The following is a 20,857-nucleotide window of genomic DNA, read 5'->3' as shown; positions in this document are numbered from 1 at the left end:
TTATTGTTTAGGGTTCCAGTTATTTTGTCATTCCTAAGTCAAGCATACCTAGAAGGATTGTAATATTCAAACACCAACTTCATGGTGTGTTACCAACTTTATGCGGTTCGTATAATGGCTATACGAGTGGTGAGGTCCTCAAGTGACTAACTAATGTACGGATGATAGTTTTTCCAATCTATAAGGGTCGTATAGGCCCTATACGACGCCTATACGAGCCGTATAGGCTTCAAACACCAACAGCGCATATGGTGTCCAAATAATCTATATAGTGTGAGAATAACCTATGCCTACCTAGAATGATAGTTGTGGATAAGGGGATTTTGATGACATAACTGAGTTGATAAGTTGTGCCACTAGGGAACAACACTCAACCCTATAGGCAACAACACAGCAAGGGTGATGAGCGACATGAGCAAACTGAGGGAACTGATGAAGAAATGGTTTATGTACACACAAGGCAGCCATTGCACAACCTGCAATGGTTTAGGTTACAAATGATTTAGGGAAGAAAATAATGTGACATTGATGTGAAAGAGCGAAAGTCTTATGCCTGTTGGGGACGTTAGAGACGAGACCATCCCCATTAACTATCAAAAAATTTAGAATATGTTGGTAGTAGTATAAAGTCTCTGAGTAACCAAAAGCCATGTTATCATTAGATCAAAGTAGGGATTAGCATTTTTTTCCCGAATATCCGTACTAGTACATGTTCAGTACCGTACCTACCGTACATGTACCCGTATATGCCTATTGGGTACGGGCAGGGGCGGACCCACATAGTTCCCATCGGGGTCCCGGGACACCAATGTTTTTTAAAAATTACTTAGAGACGATATATTAAATTTTGTAAGGACCCCATAAAAATTAATACTTGGAACCCATACTATTAAGGCTGAACTAGTCTAGTGGAAAGTCCCTTGTTTTTTCTTTGAGAGGTTGCAGGTTCAAGCCTCACCATACCCCGTTTTTGTTGTTTTTTTAATATTCTAGTCAATATTAGTTATTTAGTTAGGGTATTTGTGTTTTTTCTTTAGTTTATCCCATATAACCATTATCACTTTAGTTTATCCCATATAACCATTATCACCATGCAACATATATAATGACAACATGAGTTTTACATATACTTAAATTATTTATCTTGTGTATGTATATTATAATTAATCATTTATTTGTGTAAGAGTTAGTTTTTCATGTCTTGGTTATTCATGTAAGACCATATATATATAGCTTACGCTTATGTTTTTCGGGTATGAATAAAAATGAATTAAAAGTGTATGTTCTATCTAGTTTCTAATCTATATTCTTTCTACTTACTCGTTTCCGATGACACCATATTTCGTGTTTTATTATGTTCCTCCTCTCGACCCGACCCGAATAACGACCGACCCAAAAATTTTGTAAACCGGAAAAATTGGGACCCCATTGACAAAAAATCTTGGGTCCGCCACTGGGTACGGGTATGGGTACCTAGATTTACAGATTATAGGTACGGGTACTTTTGGGTACAGGTACGGGTATTATGGGTACTGGTACCCGTTTAGAATATGTAGGGGTTTTATTAGGTTTCCAACATTCATAACTTAACTTTCAAGAGGGATTTTCAAAACATAATATATATTAGTTGAATAACTTCATTCTCAATCTATATGTGTGTATTCATATATTGTGTATTCGTATATTTTTATTTCATGTATGTGTAATTGTGTATATCATTAAATAACATGTATTAATTTTTTCTCTTGTTTTTCTATAGAAATTAAGGAAGCAATAAACAAAGAAAAGGAAAAGAGAATAGACTTTATATTATGGTTGATTTGTTTCATTTTTAGTTTTGGTATTATGTTTTGGTTGCGGAATTACGGTTCTCGTTATGGTATTACGGTTTTGGTATTATAGATAACTGATTGTCGGTATCGTACCGTTAACTAGTTTAGTGGAGATTTAAAAAAAAAGAACAAAAGGGGTACCAAACGAGTATTGTACCCAAAGTATCTGTACCTGCACCCGTACCTGTATCAATACCCGTACCATATAATTTGGGTACGGATATGGGTACCAAGATTTACTAACTTTAGGTACGGGTATAGATACGGATAAAGATACGGGTAAGGTCCCGATCTCTTCCCTAGATCAAAGCATACACTATAATAATGATGAGATGAGGTAGTGTATCTTTGGCTTTTTGTCTACGAGAAAAATTTTATTTTTAAGCATGTTGAGTTGGAACAAATCATAGAGGGAGTCTTCAGCCAAATAAATTTACGGAACAAAAAATTGATGAATACTATTACTACAACGAGTATAGAAAACAATGAGTATGGCGGTTTAAGAGTGTGATCCTATCGAAGCTTCCTGACCTGCTAAAAATCAAAGAAAACACGACCGGTTAGTCTCACCGTAAGAGGGACTCTCCTACGATCAACCTCCGGTGTGAGAATCAGTGATATGATACAAAAGAGATTGTAAGAGTATACAGAGAGAGTTTAGAAAGAATAAAGTGAATGAGAATGAATAATACCTTTGGTGGAGTGTCCTATTTAATGGCAGTTTAGAAGCTTCTCCGGGAAAGCTGAAGCTTCTTAAGTAGAAAAAGTCAGCTCTCATTTCGGCTCTTCTTTCAGCTCATGCAGACTGGACATATACCATTTCCGTGTAACCTACACTCAGCTTTTATTTTGTCTTGTAGTTGCTTTTACTTTATGGCATGTGTCAGCTTTTGGACAGTTATGGCTTTTTTCTGAAGTTACTGTAGCATGAACTTCTTGGTCAGCTTAAAAAACTTGTTGGGCAAGTGTCAAGCTTCCCCATATGACAGCTTATGCTTGCTGCTCTTTCATTCATAAGCTTCCTAGCTTGTGAGTTGCTTCTCTATTATTAATTTTGTGGGTGGTTAATAGTACCCACGTCATCAGCCCCAAGTCAGAAGCATTCATATTGAAATGATGAAAGCTTGTGACTCAACTCTTTTTTTTTTAATGTTTCCCCCCGGAGTTTAATGTGTTTGGGCTCAGCGGCATGCCTCTTAATAGACCAAAGCATTATCCAATTTAATCACTACAAAAAAGATTGTTATCTGGGAATGAAAATCAGTCTCTGATACTCCACAATTAGTATCTAATGGTTATCAGGGACTGATTTGTCAGTCCCTAGCCATCAATTGATACCTAGTCCTAGATAGTAGTTTTAGTAACTAAAAATCGGTCCCCGTTGCTTAACACCAACTAGGACTAGCGATCAGTCTCCAATACGTAAAATTTCAATCCTTAATTTGCCCACTGGTACCACATCATTTCAGTCCTCAAAACTTTTTCTAGTGACTAGAAATTAGTCTCCGATACTATAATATTTCTGTCTCTAATGTATAACTTTAGGGACTGAAAATCAATCCTCTAAACATGTCATTTTAGTCCTTGATCTGTTTCTTAAGAGACTAAATATTACTCTCAAATACCATCAGTTTAGTCCTAGTTATGTTTAGGAGACTGAAACTTAGTCTTATTATAAAAATTTCCCCCTTTTTCAAAATGCTTAAAAGTCTGAAACTAGTCCTCAATATGTTCTTTTAGTTACTAAAAATAGTCCTTAATGATATTGTCTCAAATCTAATATGTTTCTTTTAGTGACCAAAAATTAGTTTTAGATACCATCTTTCTTTAGTCCTAGCTATATACATGTTTCTGATACATTTACTTTTAGGACTGAAGCTAGTTTCTGATAAGATGTCGTTCCATTCATAATGTAGTAAACCAACAATATCATCACACTTTAATTCAAAATTAAAAAATGGTAACAATTCCTACATAAGAATAAACAATACTTAGTTCATCATAGAACTGTAAAAAAAATTGTATAAATCCACTTATAAACTATAAAAAAATAAGTTTCAACTGATCAAGTTGGCATTGTCCCTTTTGATGAAATGTCCATCCGAACCATCTGCTCCATTACTAGCATGATGTGGATACTCCGCTCTCAAAATCCAGAAACTTTGAACTTATAAAAAATGGCATTCTTTCATATTTTCCCTTAATATGTTTCAGTACCTCCTCAAATGCAACAACCTGATTTCAAAGATCTTCGGTCTCACTTGAAGGTGATTGAGATGATTAAGCCGCCAATATCATCCAGTGATCCTCTTTTTTTTTTTTTTTTTTTTTCTCAAAACAGGTTCAACACCTACATCCAATGAAGAATTTGTTGTTTTGTCTTTAGCATTAACACTATATAATTCTCTCTCTTTTCTACCTCATGTACCAACCAATAGTTATGGCTATTCCTTTTGAACTTAATCTAGCTACTGCCTCTTCTTTATGATGATGAATATTATTCTAATAGAATAAAATATACAAAACTAAATGTAGAAGAGTAGTTAAAAATTTGAAGAGTGACTATTTTTTGTAGTGTGGAGACTTTAACTCAGATTGGATAGTGTGTAGTAACCACTCATTTTCTCTATATGAACTGTAGCTAGTAATGTGAATCTTAACATTTGCGTATGAAAGTTTTATTAACCAAACATATATTTAGTATCCAATAATAACAAGGAAACCAACAAAAAAACATAAAAAAATCTTAGCAGGCGCATTGAAACTCTTCTAGTCTTCTAACTAGACAATGTAACAAATCCATAAATTTATCAAATAGCATAGATACCTTATCATCATCAACAAGAAGAAAAAAACACAAAAAAGAAGACCAAAAATTTAACCTATATATCGCCAACAGCAAATATCATTTTGTTGCTTTGAGAAGCCTATCGCCTCCTTATCTGTAACTCGCTATGGTCTTTTTCAAAAGTCTTTTAACAATAGTTAATGTGACTCTTGCTTTCAGGCATTACTTATAAATAGTTACTGAAAGCCATGAATCATGATACAAGAACAACAAAACACATAAAATTATCATGTTAAAAATTCAGAATACTTCAAACAGAATAGTAACCATAAATTCAAAGGACGAGAGACAACAAAGTGTAAAACAAAAAAACAATCCACATTGTAGCTAAATGAACAATAAAAATCCAAACAAAAATATAAAAAAACATATCAAGTACAACGGTTTATAACTTTAATAAATCTTAATCTAATTACAAATATGTTACTGAAAACATCGCGAGTAGCAATTGATAAACTAATTGAAAATTTTAGTTATACATAATTATAGTTATAACATTGTAAATGGAATTGAGCAAAATAGGCTACAAGACCCAACCTACATTGTGGAAATATAGGCATCTAACTTGAAGTGGGAACCCCTAATTTTGACCTTATTGATTGTTGAGGGCGACCATTGTGAAATTCTAATCTTCTATACTTCAAATCTTTAACAATCTTATTTCAGTGGTCACTTAACAACCAGCCTCCGATACTTTAAATAAAAAAACTCTAGTTACATATGTAATAAAAAAAGGCTTTTAACAAATCAAAACATTTTCAAATAAATAAAAATAATAATAAACATACTTATTTGAATAGAAAATGTTTTTAATAATCGAAAACAAATTTTTACAAAAAAAAAAAAATGAAATGGAAACTTAGGACTCGTTAATATACTTAAGACTAATATATGAGCCGCTAATACATTAGACTAATGAAAACTTTATGACGACATTGATATTTGAGACTAAATATGAGTCCCTAGTAAAGTTTATCGTCTTTATTAGGACTGATTTTTAATCTCTATTTGATTTTCAAAAAGTGGTAGAACTTAAATCACTATATATGGTTTAAAATCCTATTAAGAGACTAAATATCAATTTCAAATAAGGTATCTTATTAAATTTCTAAGAATATTTTTCATTCTATGATATTTCTTTAAAACAGTATTTTTTTTTGAAAAGGCGGTATTTTATGTAAATAAATAAAAACAGTCCTAGCAAGTAGCTAGAACAAAAAAACATAAAACATTACAAATACAATAGAGGGTTCTTAAGCCACTCGATCCTAGAAATATTACATTTACGATTTCTGCTACTATACCATAAGAACGAGAAATTTAAAATTTCATCAAATATCGTTTCTTTGTTATGCCGATTCTTCTCAAATACCAAGTCATTTCTGAATCTCCAAATAATCCACCAAGTGACAAATATAATCATCCCGATCATATCTTTCTTATGAGTTTGGACTGTTAAAGTGTCCCACCAAGACATCAGCTCAATCGGAGCCAAAGAGGAAGACAACGGTAGGCCAAGCCAAGAAGCAACAAGACCCCAAATCCGATTAGCTACCGAGCACATACCGAAAACATGGTCAATAGACTCCTCATGATCATTACAGATAGGACATAAAGAACTCGGAATGTCTATACCCTTACTCACCAGATTGACTCTCATAGGAAGTCTCTTAAGTAACACCCTCCAAGCACAAATATTAACTTTTCTAGGAAGAAATTTGAACCATATTGTCTTTCGAGCCCACGAAGGAAGAATAAAGTCATCAATAACCTTCCTTACACCCTTAACCGTGAAGTCTGTCATATCCCCAAAACTCCAAATCCATCTATCTTGAGAATCCGTTAAACTTACATGTCCTAACTCCACTATCAAATTATCAAATTGTTCACTTTCTCTCCCCCCTCTAATATCTCTTCTCCAATTCCAAGAACCATCGTCTGCCCTTTTATTAACAAAACATTGCTTGTCCATTTCCAACGCATAAAGGCGAGGATATTTGACCGCCAACGTACTACTTGTCCCCCAACAGTCTAACCAAAATCTAGTTTCTTAACCATTTCCTATCTTTTTTTGAACAGCCGAAAGAGGAATTACTTCTAAATCGTGTAGTTTATTAAATGAGTTACACATAGACGACCACACACCCGACCCTAACCCACTATTTTCACGATAGTTAGGATTCATTTCAACTCCATATATGGCTTTGATCAACTTAACCCACACACAATTGTTATCTGAAACAAACCTCCAACGCCACTTTTGTAAAAGAGCCTTGTTAAATGCCTCCAAGGAACCAATCTCGATACCTCCTTTCTCTTTAGAGGCCAACACTTGTTTCCAAGACACCCAATGAATTTTTCTTTCGTCATTTTTAAAACCCCAAAAGAACCGAGACCGAATTCTTTCCAAAACCTTCAAAACACTTGGAGGCACAACGAATTGGGAAAAGAAATAAATTCCCAAGGCTCCAAGGACAGAAGTGTTTAAAAGAGCTCTAGCTCCAATGGATAATAAATTCGACTTCCAAACTGAAAGACGAGTTTTGAATTTATCTATGATAACCTTCCAATCTTCAACCCTTTTCATACTCGAATCAACCGGTAAACCCAAATAGGTGAAGGGAATTTTAGCCGGAAGACAACCTGCCGAAGAAGCACGTAAAACCACCTCCTCATATGGGACCCCCACTCCATATAAATTAGATTTGAATAAATTTAACTTTAAACCTGAAGCCAAATAAAAACAATTCAAGATCTGAAAAATACCATTTATATTTGCCTCCGACCATTCCCCCAAACACATAGCGTCGTCAGCATAAAATAGATGAGATATCCGCCTTCCATTTCTACCAATTCGAGCTCCTTTAAAAATACCCGCTTCAATAGCATCCTCCATGGCCACATGTAACCCTTGCATAGCTATTAAAAAAAGAAACGGAGATAAAGGATCACCTTGACGTAAACCTCGATGCATCTCGAATTCCAAAGTCGGGCTTCCATTAACAAGAATTAACATACGAGCCGATCCCAAACACGCTTTAATCCAAGAAATCCATTTCATTTGAAAGCCCATGTGTTCCATCATCTTAAACAAAAAATTCCACGATAAAGAGTCATACGCTTTTTCGAAATCAATTTTGAATATCATCAATTTTTTATTCCGCTTTTTGAACCACTCAACCACTTCATTCATAATTAACGAACCATCTAAAATTTGCCTTCCTTTTATGAAAGCGGTTTGTTCCGGGCTAATAATTGAAGGAATGACCTTACTTACTCGATTTGCCAGAATTTTAGCTACCACTTTATAAACAGCTCCGATAAGGCTAATAGGACGAAAATCTTTGACAAGAACCGGACTTTGCACCTTAGGAATCAATGTAACAAAAGCGGAGTTACAACCTTTTGGAAAGGAAGCTTCCAAAAAATATTGTTGAACCGCCTCAAAAAAATCCACCTTCATAATGTCCCAAAATTTATTAATAAAAGCAAACGAGAAACCGTCCGGTCCCGGCGACTTATCTGAACCACAACCCCAAACCGCCAATTTCACTTCCAACATAGTGACCTCAGAAACTAAAAAATCATTATCATCCGGTGATAAAAATTTTAATTTATTACTTCTTCTAACAACCTCCACCCCATCAAAAGGATTAAATCTCTTCGAATAAAAAACAGTATAACTTTCGCCAATATTTTAAAGGCTGAAAATCATTCTTTCTTAATTTCATACACACACGACATTCAAGACTATATATTACTCCTTAATTGATTGATTCCATCCATTTTGGAAGAACTAATTTCTAGTCTCTAATATTTGTTCATTTCTATTTAAAGACTAAACATCAGTCACCTATACATGTATGTAATTTTTTATTGTAGAGAGAATGCATTTGTCACTAAAATTCAGTCGCCACTAAGTTTTCTTCAAAAAAATATATGTGGCTAGCATATATTTGCAACTAAAATTTAGTCCGAAATGAAGTGCTTAAATATTAGTGACTGCTTATTAGTCACTAAAACATGTTACATAAAAATCAGTCCCAAATACTAACAGTAACTGATAAATCAGTCTGGATACTACTTATTAGAAACTGATACATCTGTCCTTGATACTTTAGTCCGTACTGGTCACTTTTTTTGTAGTGTTTGTGTGTCGTTCTTTGGGTTATGAACCTTCCCTACCCATGTATCGACTGTTCGTTTAGCTTGCAAAAGAATGGGAACTATGTACTGCGGAGAAGACTCGGTGCGAGAGTGGATTGATTTCGAGCACTGTTAGGCTTACGTCTCATTGGAAAGATAAGTTTTTTTTGTGTGTCAGATTCCATTTTTCCTTTTCCTCCCGTGTGGAGGAAGCATGATCTCACTTTGAACACTCCCGAGTCGAAGGCTGAGGAGCTCGATGCTACCTTCCTCAAGAGCCTTCGATTTGTAAGTTGCAAGCTTCGAACTTTACCAGAGGAGTTTTGGTCTACCTAGGCCTGAGTACCAAGTGGCCCAATCTTCATACCAAACCCAAGATTTATATGGATGATAAGGTATGTTGCATGTTTGTTTTTAAGCCTCTTTTATCATTCTGGTCTAACCTTCACCTTCCCTATTGCAGATACTAGTGTTATGGAGTTTCTTTCTCTTGAGGATTTTCAGCTGCTACTTTTGGGTCCTCTAAGGTTGCCCCATGTCATTTCGATGTTATTGAGAGTACTAAGGAGTTCCGTCAGTCTTGTGATCATGTGTCTAGCTCAACCTCTTCTGGCCTTATCAATTTGATAAGCTTCTAGGCTTTATTACTTGTGGAGCTAGTTGGTAAGAGATGCTCAATCTCGTTTCATGTATATAATATATTTCTATGTGTTCCATGAAGTCGTATTGTTTTAGGGACCCACCCTATATACAGGAAGATATAGTGTCTTGTTACCGATATGGCCTAGGAGCTCAACCCTTTACATGAGTAGGAACTACGCCGGACCTCATGGAGCCTAGTTTGGAGGGGCATACCCTTAGTTTGATAATAAACAAGTTGGTTACTCAAAATTCAACGTCATTCATTGATATTTTCAATATTAAACCAAAACAACTATTACAAGACTTTTAATTGTTGTTCTAAACTAAAAGTTTCTTTAGGTGCTTGTCGTTCCAGTGACTTACTTTTTTCCATGTCATTCAGCTTGTAAAATTCACCCCTGTGAGCTTCTTTGATGACATAGGGGCCTTCCCAGTTAGGTCCCAATTTTCCTTTGTCGGACTGTCTGCTGGCCTCGTTATTTCTAAGCACCAGATTTCTCGGTGTAAACACTTCTTTTCTTACTCAATTGCAGCCTACTCGCGGGCTTCTTCCAGAAGATCGAGGTTAAGCAGAACCTTAGAGTCGTCGGCTTCCTCATTTATGTTTCTTATCCTTCTTGAACTTACCCCGATTTCCGCGGGGATGACAGCTTTTGAGCCAAAGATGAGGCTGTAGGGTGTTTTGCCATGACTTGTTTTCTCCGTGGTCCAGATAGCGCAAAGGACGCTTGGAAGCTCTTCTAACCAATTTGATGTGTTGTAAAACACACTTGTTTTCCGCACCATTTATCATCATCTTAATGATTTAGTTATCTAATAAATAATAATTATAACTTGTTTTAGCATAATATTATATAATTATATCTTTTTAGGTTGCGGGTTAAAAGAGAAAAGAACCGGGCTTTTGAAGACACTTAGAGGCCTTTATGCACTTTTATTGAAGATCCTAGTTAAAGCCCAGCCTATATCCAATCTTATGAAGCCTTGCATGTGTTATAATATAAAAAGAACTTAAAAAAACCCTAGGCACCCTCTAAGGAATCACGATCGCATCAGCAACTCAAAACCAAGAAGTAAAGAAATAATACACATATGACTTGTGGTCTATAATTTATGATCAGCAAGGAGCTAAAACAAGAAAATATATAAATTAAGTGGCTGGTCAAAGGTGTGTGGCTTGCAGAAAAGGAGGGAAGAAAAAATATACACCATCTAGCCCCCATATTATTTCTGATCGGCAGCAAGAAGGAACAAATAAAAAGAAGTTCGACAACAAAGTACAAGTGTTTTGTAAGTGTTTTACACAGCCAAGAGCAGCCAAGAACATCCTAATACATCTACATATACTTTGGTTTGATTTATGGTGCATATTTATTTTGTTTTTTATCATAGAAACATATTATTTTGCATATGAGTTAAAGATTAACTTGTGTTTGATTATACTTGATTGTTGAATGAGTTTGCTTATGGTTTGGATGAGTAATATAAATGTTTTATAAGTATATGCCGATGTCCAATTAAGATGCTTGGCTAATCTTGTTAGTTCTACCTAGGTTTGATAATGACTGTTCAGTGTTAATGAGTTATATGGATTGTTTGACAAAATGGCATGAATTATTATTGTAAAGTTTGGTTTAATATTGAATTAGGTTGTGTTTACTTGCTGTAAATTTATTAATAATATCTCAATAACCTCATGCCTCGATTGGTTGAATTTGTTTTGATTAATTGTTGCTTGTTTGATTCTTTACTTTGTGTTTAGAATTTGATTCCGGTAGATACAACCGTAGGATTTTGTTGAGTGTGTTTGGGTAACAATCAGCGGGTAAGCACCTTCTTAGAGACCGAGAGGTGATAAGAAGTAAGTTCGTCTCATAGCCTTTGCATCCTAGGATTAGAATTGCGGAGAGCGAGTTCGGTTCTTGTCGGGTTTGGGTTTGTGAGCGATTAGTTGGTCTAATTTGTGTTAAACTAAATTGTTCCTCTTTCCATTAGGTTCGAGTGTTGGTGAGTCCGAGAGGAGAGTCGGCATTAGAACACCTTAGCAATTGTTTTCCGGATCGTTTTTTAAAATCATTTAAGTGTAAGTTAGGGTTTGTTAGTGAGATCGAGAGGTGATCTAGCTAGCTTGAGTGAATCTTAGTTATGTCATCTTTGGATACCGGTGTCTTGAGATCATTCAATCCATTTGCTCGTTAGACCGTAAATTTGAGTCTTACCTAGGTGTCTGTTTTCTCCATTGTCAGTTACAGTCAGTTTAGTCTTAAAATTAGGAAAGTTTTGTCTGTCAGTTCTGTTAGTCTAGTTAACTAATTTATTTAAAGTAATTTACGTCAAGTAGTTGTTAATTATCAAAAATCAAATTAAACTTATTATTCTTAGAGAGGTCTTGTCTAGGGTTAGTAATCACGGGAGTATTCACGTGTCCTTGTGTTCGATACTCGGACTTTTTAGGTCTATATTACTTAAGACCGGTACACTTGCCGGTTGTGTGTGGTGTGATTAGGAATTTCCGTTATAGTAGTAAAGCTTAGTTGTGAGTCCCGTAGAAAGAAACATCCGTTTGACACACATCAAGTTTTTGGCGACGTTGCCGGGGACACGGTTTGAGGCGTATTGAGAACGGCTCGAATTAGGACCTACCTTGTTTGCTACTTGTTTTTATTTTGCTTTTCTTGTTAGTTAGAATATTTTAGCTAATTTTAGTTCTTTCTCGTCTAATTTAATAGTTGTATGCGACATACTCGATCTCTTGGACCACCAAAAGCCGAAGGATTTTCCGAACCAGAGAGAGTTGCGTGAGAGACGTCATACCGGTCCACCGATCAGTTCTTCTTCTATTGCGGGTAATATATCTTCTCCCCGTCTTTCTGAATGGATATGGAAGACGCACCACCACCGAGGAGGACAGTTGCAGCCTGGCCCGTCCGCCCGATGCGGGCGCAAGACGCAGCATCGCTCCACCAGCCATCGCTGGTAACAAGAATTGGCAGATTCCATCTCACATTCTGAACACCACCTCACATTCTGCTCAATTTCACGGGTTGCTCCAGGAAAACCCGCATTCTCAACTCACTTGCATTGCACGTATTTGAAAAACTTTTCATCTTGGCGGCGTATCCGAAGACGCCGTCAACCTTCGCGTCTTTCTGTTCTCACTCGTTGAGAATGCGAGTATGTGGCTTGAGTCCCTACCACAGTGCTCCATAGCTACTTGGGCCGCCATGCAGACCCAATTTCTTGAGAAGTACGATCATCCGGTTATGGCCGCTCGTTTGCGTAATCAGATTCATTCTTTTCAGATAGAGGACACCGTTAATTTCTACGAGGCATGGGAGAGATTCAAAAATCTACTTGCTTTATATCCGAACCATGGCCTGCAAGACTGGGCAGTTGTTGAGAAGTTCTATAACAGGGTGACATACGCGACGCAGAGTATGCTTGACACGGCGACGGGAGGTAATTTATTGACGACAAAGGATACTGATGAGTGCATTTCTTTGCTTAACGGGTTATCCATGATTGGATACCAGCGACCACCAGCTAAGAGTAATAGGAGCAGCGATTCTACATCATGAGGCATGCATACGGTTGACATGAACACCTCACTTGCGCCACAGGTTGAGGTGTTAGCGAAGATTGTGAAGGATTAGCAGGTGAAGAGCAAGTTGTGCGAGATTTGTAGAGGAGTGCATGATATCGTTTAGTGCCCCGTAGGATTCCAGGAGGATGCGGTTGATTTTGTTAGTAATATGAACTGAAATCAAAATTCTTTCAATTTATATAATTCGCGTGGAGAGGCAATCAAAATTCCAACTGGAGGAATGGAAATCATTCCGGCTTCCAGCAGAGTTAGAGTTTATTCCAGGATTCCTGTGAGGGAGTGAGTAGCAGGGATAGGAAGCCCATTTTAGAGGAGATGATGGCACAGCAGACAGGAGATATTGTCACTGTTCATGACTCGAGATGACTCCCTTCACAAAGAGACCCAAGAGAAATTTCGGGAGCACGAGTCACACATGAGAAATCAGGGATCGTCAACTCAGAATCTCGAGCGGCAGATGGGATACGTAGCGAGTCGATTAAATGAGAAGCCGCCAGGTACACTTTCGAGTAATACCGAGCAGAAGCTGAAAGGATTCGCGAAGGTTATGACGACGAGGAGCGGTGCAGGGGCACGTAATGAACCCGTGATTCAGAAGGCGACTGGAGGAGTAGTCGTTGCGGAGCCTGCGGTCGATGTTGAGGAGCAGGTGTAAGTTAGGGTTTGTTAGTGAGATCGAGAGGTAATCTAGCTAGCTTGAGCGTACCTTAGTTGTGTCATCGTTAGATATCGGTGTCGTGAGATCATTCAATCCATTTGCTCGTTAGACCGTCAATTTGAGTCTTACCTAGGTAGACGTTTTCTCCATTGTCAGTCACAGTCAGTTAAGTCTTTAATTTAGGAAAGTTTTGTCTGTCAGTTTCATTAATCTAGTTAATTAATTTAGTGAAAGTAATTTTGGTCAAGTAGTTGTTAATTATCAAAAATCAAATTAAAGTTATTATTCTTAGGGAGGTCTTATCTAAGGTTAGTAATCATCTTGTCATACCTTCCAACCTTGCCTTGATACCTTTCACGATGTTACGATTCATTCGTTCAACTTGGCCGTTGGATTGGGGGTATGCCATAGAGCTAAACACTTGCTTGATTTGCAGCTCCTTACACCCAAGGCTGAAGGGTTTCCTAGCAAATTGCTTTCCATTATCCGTCACTATTTCACTCGACTCATATATCTACAAATTATGTTTTCCCACACGAAGTTTATTACCTGTTTCCCCTTGATGGAAACCAAGGGCTTAATTTCTGGCAACTTGGTAAATTAGTCAACAACTACGAGTAGGAACTTCATCTTCTCACCTGCTTCAGGGAAGGAACCAACAATGTCCATTCCCATTTGTAGAATGGCCAAGTAGCAATGATGGGTACCAGGTTGTGCTTTGGGTTTGTTTTGACAGGAGCATGGAGCTGATAAGCTTCACATTTGTGGATGACCTCCGTGGAGTCCATGTGCATTGTTGGCCAATAGTAGCCAATGTTCATTGACCTAGTTACCACCGACCTTGGACCGGAATGTGTCCCGCAAATGCCTTCATGTACTTCCCTCAAAAGATAGTTGCTCTGATATGGTCCTACACATCGTAGTAAGGGGCTCAAATATCCCTTCTTGTAACATTATCTTCTATCACATATTGTTTAGCCTTAAGCTTGAGCTTTAGGGCTTCTCCTTCATTGGTGGGAAGTTTCCTTTCTTTGAGGAACCCTACTATGGGGCCATCTAATTGGTCCCCTCTTCTTCGGTGGTATCCTATATCTCTAGTTCCTCAATTGATGGGATCTTTAAGACTTCCACCAGTACCTTCTTTGTTAAGTGGGTGAAGGTTAGGGAAGCCGGCTTACTGAGGGCATCAACTTGCTTATTCTGGGTTCTAGATACTTGAGTTAAGCTATTGCTTTTGAATTCCTTCCTGAGCTCTCTGACCTTCTGGCTTATACTTCAACATCGAAGGCTCCATTGCTACAAATTCATTAATCACTTGGCTTTCCACCAATCTTGAATCAACAAAGGCGTTTATATCTTGGATCCTCATCACTTTTGTTAGGCGAAGCCCTACTATTGAAGCTTCGTATTCAGCTTCATTTTTGGTACATGGGGACTCTAGTCGGAGCGCTTAAGTATATTTGGTTCCTTGGGGGTCTGTAATTATTAGACCAGCTCCGGAACCTTCTATACTTGAAGCTCCATAACCGTAGAGTGTCCACTTCCCCAAGGGGATGGCAGGTTCACCTCCATAAGTTCTTCTGGTGTTTCAATTAGAAAGTCGGCCCAGACTTGAGCCTTTATTGCCTTTCCAGGCCCGTATGCTATGTTTTGCTCACCTAAGCCGATTGCCCATTTGGCTAGCCTTCCAGCTATTCCTTGGTTTTCCAAGATTGACCTTATAGGCTTGTCTATGACCACGTTCACTTGGTGAGCTTGGAAGTATCTTCTTAGCCTTTTGGCTGTGTAAACTAGTGCTAGGGTCAACTTCTTGATGGGCGTATAATTGAGCTCTGCTTCTCATAGTGCCCTGCTGATGAAAAAGATTGAGAGTTGGACTTTGTCACATTCCACAATAAGCATTGAGCTGATAGCTTCCTTTCCTGCAGAAAGGTAAACTTTAATCACTTCTCCTTTATGAGGACCTGCCAGAGAAGGTAAGGAAGCCAGATGCTGCTTCAGGGCTAGGAAGACAGCTTCTGCCTCGCTAGTTCATTCAAAATCTATTTTGTCGTTACAGTTTTTTAAAATTTTAACGAAGGGTAAAGTTCTTTCTGCTGATTTTGAAAGAAATTGTTAGAGTGAAGCGATCTTACCATTGAAGCTTTGAACATCCTTCTTTGTTTTAGGAGAGTGTAAATTAAGGACATCTTGTACCTTACTTGGGTTTGATTTTTATGCTTTGTTTATCAATTAAATGACCCAATAATTTACCTTCTTCGAATCCAAATGAGCATTTGATTAGATTGAGCTTTATGTTGATGCTCCTAAGATTTTGGAATGTTTATTCAATGTCATTGAGCATCTCTTTCTCACTTTTGCTTTTTATGACTAAGTCATCAACATAAGTTCCATGTTCTTTCCAATTTGATTCGAGAAGGTGTTGTCGATCAATCGTTAGTATGTAGCCCCGACATTCTTCAAGCCAAAAGGCATATTCTTCTAGTAGAAGATTCCCTTATCGGCGTGGAATGCAGTTTTCTCTTCGTCTTCAACCTTCATTAAGATCTGGTGATAGCCCTTCCAGTCAATCTCTAGTAAGATCCAAGAAGCATTTGTATTAGAAGCCTGTAAGGGAGTCTACCTTCCAGTCTATCTCTAGTAGGGGTAGCTATCCTTGGGACAAGCCTTGTTAAGATCCTTGAAATCCACACACATTCGCCAAGATCCATTAGATTTTTTGACCATAACAGGGTTAGCAATCCAAGAATGGTATCTTACCTCTCTGAGTATATCGGCTTTGACAAGCTTGCCCACCTCGTTGCAGGCAACTAAGCTTCTTTCAGCAGCCAAGTTTCTTTTGTTTTGAGCAAATGGTTTTTGTGTGGATGAGATGTTCAAGTAATGTTTGGCATACTCACCTGGAACCCCTCTCATGTAATTTGACACCATGCAAAAACATGTTTACGCTTTTTGTAATAAAGTTATTATCTTACTCATGGTCTGAGAGGGAAGCTTACTGCTGACTTTGATGGTTTGTTCAGGGTAAGCTAGATTGATTCTTATTTCCTGCACAAGGTCATCTTTTATGTCTTCGTTCAGCTCCCATGATTCTTCTGCGACAGCTATGAGTAAAGTTTCTTATGTTGGTACCATTGTATCTATTCCTCCTGTGGTGGGGAATTTCATCATGCCATGGGCAGTAGATACCACTGCATCGAAAGTTGCAATTTCAGTTCTTCCGATAAGTATATTATAGTTAGATGGGTACTTGACCACAGTGAAGGTAAGCTTCTCAACTCGAGAGAGGTCTTTGTCACTAAACTGAACGTCTAAGGTGAGCTTCCCAAGGGGAACTACCTTCTCTCTGGTGAAACTTTTAAGAAAATTGTTGGTTTGTTGGAGTTGATTATTGATTTCTTGAGGAATATTTAGGAAACATCTTTCATACATAACCTTCGTTGTTGCCCCGCAATCCATGTAGCTCCGTCTATAGGGAAGGCAATTAAGCTCAGTATAACGCCCCACCCCACTGAGGGGTGACGTGTCACAAATCATAGTATTCAAAACATAAACATTATTCCACTATTAATATTAAAAGTACAGAGTCATAGGGATAATTATTTGTTACATATTGTATAATTGTCAAATCTAGCTGAACTAGAGTATGCTACAAAAGTGGCTAGCATTTTACATTCAAATCTTGGAGCTCAATTTCTTTTTTATTTATTTTTTTTCTTTTTGTAATCAACATTGAAAAACAAATCTCACAGTTTTAATGTTATTATTTATTTATTCATTTATTCTATGTCTTTCCATTATTTTTATATTCTTGTTATTTATATTTTAATATATTGATCTATTTTCGGATATTTCACTCAGCTTCCATGATGACCAGAGTTGTGACTTTGTTGTGAGGGTTGGTCGGAAGGAAGCATATGCTATGTTGGTTCCATGCGAGCGTTCGTAGCCTTTTGTTGCAAATCTAAATTATGTTTACTCCAAACACCTTTTTTCCGCCCCCTTTACCTTCTTTTGGATTGTTGAGTAGGATAGCTAACGCACCACTTTGAACGGCATCATCAATACATTTCTTTAATCGGAAACAATCATTGGTACGGTGCCCAATGTCATTGTGAAAGGCACAAAACTTCCCCGCATATCTCGTTTGTTTGTTGGTTTAGACAACAGTAGGGGAGGGCGAAAGTTGTGATTTACCTCCTCGGAGGCCAAGATCTCTGTTGAAGCTTTAATTAACACGTAGAAGATCAGTTTGTCATACTCTTGTGGTTTTTGATTTCAAGAAGAATTGCTTCTTTATTATTAAGCTTGTGGGTGGGTAAGGGTACCCACGTCATCAAATACATAGTTAAAGTTACAACTGCCAAACGAATTGTGTTTTGTATGCGCTGAAAGTGGCAGTCCCAAGAACTTCTAAAGTAGAAGTTCTGGGTTTGAGTGCCACTTGAGCAAAAACAAATTGACTTGAGCTAAGGGTTTACCAGAATGGGCCTTTAGGTGAGGTTTTCCCTGGAATTGTGGTGGGTCGCGTCACAAGTGTTGTTTGCGTTCGCAAGCTTGGATGACCTTTTGTCATTGAGTTTATCTCGGTGATTGGGTTTTGTTGGTTGTTAAAAACAAAAGAAAAAAATGAATTTAAATAGTTTAAGAGCATGTTTGGGATTAAGTTTGAAAATTGTTTATTGGCTTATTGGTTTTTTCAAAAAGTCATTTTGAAAAGCCAAGATTTGGGCTTTTGGAAAACTTCTTTTTAACACTTTTAAAAAACTAAAATAAGAAAGCTTTTTGTGATTGCCAAACACATTTAAACTTTTTGGCCTTTTAAAAATTCCAATAAGCTAATACGTATTTTTTAAACTCAATCTTCAACATGCTCAATTTAAAACATAAGTACATAACTAAATAGTGAATGTTTCGAATGACAAACTTGAAAAAAAAAATTATACTTATTGTAAAGACTCAAAAGCTTTTTTAGTTAAAAGAGAAAAACTCTCATTACAAAAGTTCAAATTCTTTCTTCCGAAACTATTTAACAAATTTTCGTGTATTTAACTGCTAGGGCCGGCTTTCAGAAGGCGGAAATCATTTTAGGCTAAAGGTGAAATTTTTTTGGGTCTTAAATAAAATAAGCATTTTGTTGTGACAATTTAATTTTTAAATAGACTAACTTAGTTATGATTTGAGTTGTGTAAAAAAACTTTTGTATAAAAATAGACTTAAGAATATCACAAATGAGACTAGGATCCATAACATTTTTGTTAGGAGTCATACATCTTATCCGCTAGACCAAACTAGTGGTTATGTAATTAAGTTGAAACATTGAATATACATATATTTTTTTTCATATAAACACATATACATGTTTTTTTTTTAAGTTCAGGCCTATCGGGGCGTCGGGCGGGGGACCGTTGACCCCCCCCCCCTCTTATAGGGCCAGCCTTGTTAATTACCGAAATCTGTTATAAGTATTTTTGTAACCTTTTTTATAAAAAAAAAATATTTAATTTTCAAATAATCAAAAGTTCATGAATTTCTAAAAGTGAAAAGAAATCAAGCCGGGGTCTCACCGAAAGCTTCACCGAAAGCAGCCTCTTTATTCTCACCTAGGTACAACATTAATCAAAATTAAAGTTACATTAATCAAAAAAGTGAACACCAAGATTACATCACCACAAAATTTAGTTCTCACCTAGGTACAACATTAATCAAAATTAAAGTTACACCAATCTTCCCATTCGAGCCCTACCATTTTCCCCCTAGTCTTCACCCATAAGAACGAATTATGTTTGATGTCTTCTTTTAGCCTTCTTCTTGATACTTGCGTCTTGTTGAACAATGTTTCGTTTCTCGCCTTCCACAAGCACCAACATGCCGTTAATATGATCGATTGAATTGCTTTCTTCCTTCTATCTCGGGCCCGTACATTTGAGTGCTCCTTTAGGAGGTCTCTAACTGAAAAGGCATAAACCGGTGGTATCCCACACCAACTACTTATGAATTGCCAAACAACCGAAGCTACGTAGCATGATATGATTACATGTTCCACCGATTCTAATACATCCTCGCATAAAGGGCAAATAATTGTACTTTCTAGAGCCCCTCTTTTATGTAACTCGTCTGATGTAGGTAGTCTCCCCATTTCTGCTTTCCACCCAAAAAAATTTACCTTTAGAGGTACCCATGTATTCCATTCCATGACAAAAACATTGGTTATGTTGCTGCCATTTTTGACCATTGACCTACAAGACTTGGTAGAAAAAATACCACCATCATCATCATGGCCCCAGTTTCATTCATCTTCTCCCTGCCCAAGTACCATACCCGGAAGTATGTCTAGGCAGCCCCAAAGTTCATGTACCTCTTCATATGTTGACGGTTCTCTAGCCCATTTCCATCTCCAACCTTCTATGGATGAACCACCATGCGTTTTTCCCCATAAAGAACATCGTTTGAACTTTTCTAACTTAAATAAAGCTGGGAAGTTTAACACAGTGGCATGTCCCCATTCCATCTATCCAACCAAAAAATCGTGTTCTTTCCATTTCCCGGTTTTAATTTAAAGCTTGCATTTAATGATTCATTTCGGCTGATGAACACCCCATTAATCTTGACTATATTACACCACACACTTGATGGAATGGACAAGCTCGGGATAGGATTGATACTACGTGAGTTAAAATGTATACCGTTTATTACACGCCGCCATAACCTCTCCGGTTGTGTTTTAAACTTCCAACACCATTTAGCAAGGAGACACAAATTTATATCTCGTAACAATCCAATCCCGAGGCCTCCTAGCTTTTTATCCGCCACGTTCCCAATTGACCCAATGTATTTTCCTTTTACCCATGCTGCTTCCCCATAAAAAATTCCTTCTAATTTTTTTCCAGTTTTTCGATCACGGTGATTGATGCCCGGTATAACGAGAAATAATATATTGGAAGGGCATCAAGCACCGATTTTATTAGTGTAAGGCGCCCACCCATTGATAAGTGATCCACTGTAACACCCCGTAACCGCAGCGGAAACGTAACCGGGGAGCCACAGAGACCTCTGATATCAACCACATTGTTTATAAAGAAAACTGAATACATTAATATACTTCAAATTACATTATCTCATATTTC

General features: G+C 37.2%; 2 protein-coding genes across 2 annotated transcripts; both read right to left on the bottom strand.

Moving 5' to 3' along the window:
- Positions 1 to 5,911: 5,911 nt before the first annotated feature.
- LOC143600933 (uncharacterized) lies at positions 5,912 to 6,652 on the bottom strand. Its single transcript, XM_077078473.1, has one exon. It carries the CDS (start codon positions 6,650 to 6,652, stop codon positions 5,912 to 5,914), a length of 741 nt encoding a protein of 246 aa, XP_076934588.1.
- A 12,628-nt stretch (positions 6,653 to 19,280) lies between these two features.
- LOC143600931 (uncharacterized) lies at positions 19,281 to 19,869 on the bottom strand. Its single transcript, XM_077078472.1, has 2 exons — positions 19,452 to 19,869; positions 19,281 to 19,333 (listed from the first exon to the last, which is right to left on the bottom strand). Exons 1-2 carry the CDS (start codon positions 19,867 to 19,869, stop codon positions 19,281 to 19,283), a joined length of 471 nt encoding a protein of 156 aa, XP_076934587.1.
- Positions 19,870 to 20,857: the final 988 nt, after the last annotated feature.

This window comes from Bidens hawaiensis, unplaced genomic scaffold (genome assembly GCF_021521415.1).
Source record: "Bidens hawaiensis isolate Kalapana, Puna unplaced genomic scaffold, B.hawaiensis_p1.1 tig00055081_1, whole genome shotgun sequence".
Taxonomy (NCBI): Eukaryota; Viridiplantae; Streptophyta; class Magnoliopsida; order Asterales; family Asteraceae; genus Bidens; species Bidens hawaiensis.
The sequence above is the reverse complement of the archived record's forward strand: the minus strand, read 5'-3'. Positions and strand labels throughout refer to the sequence as shown.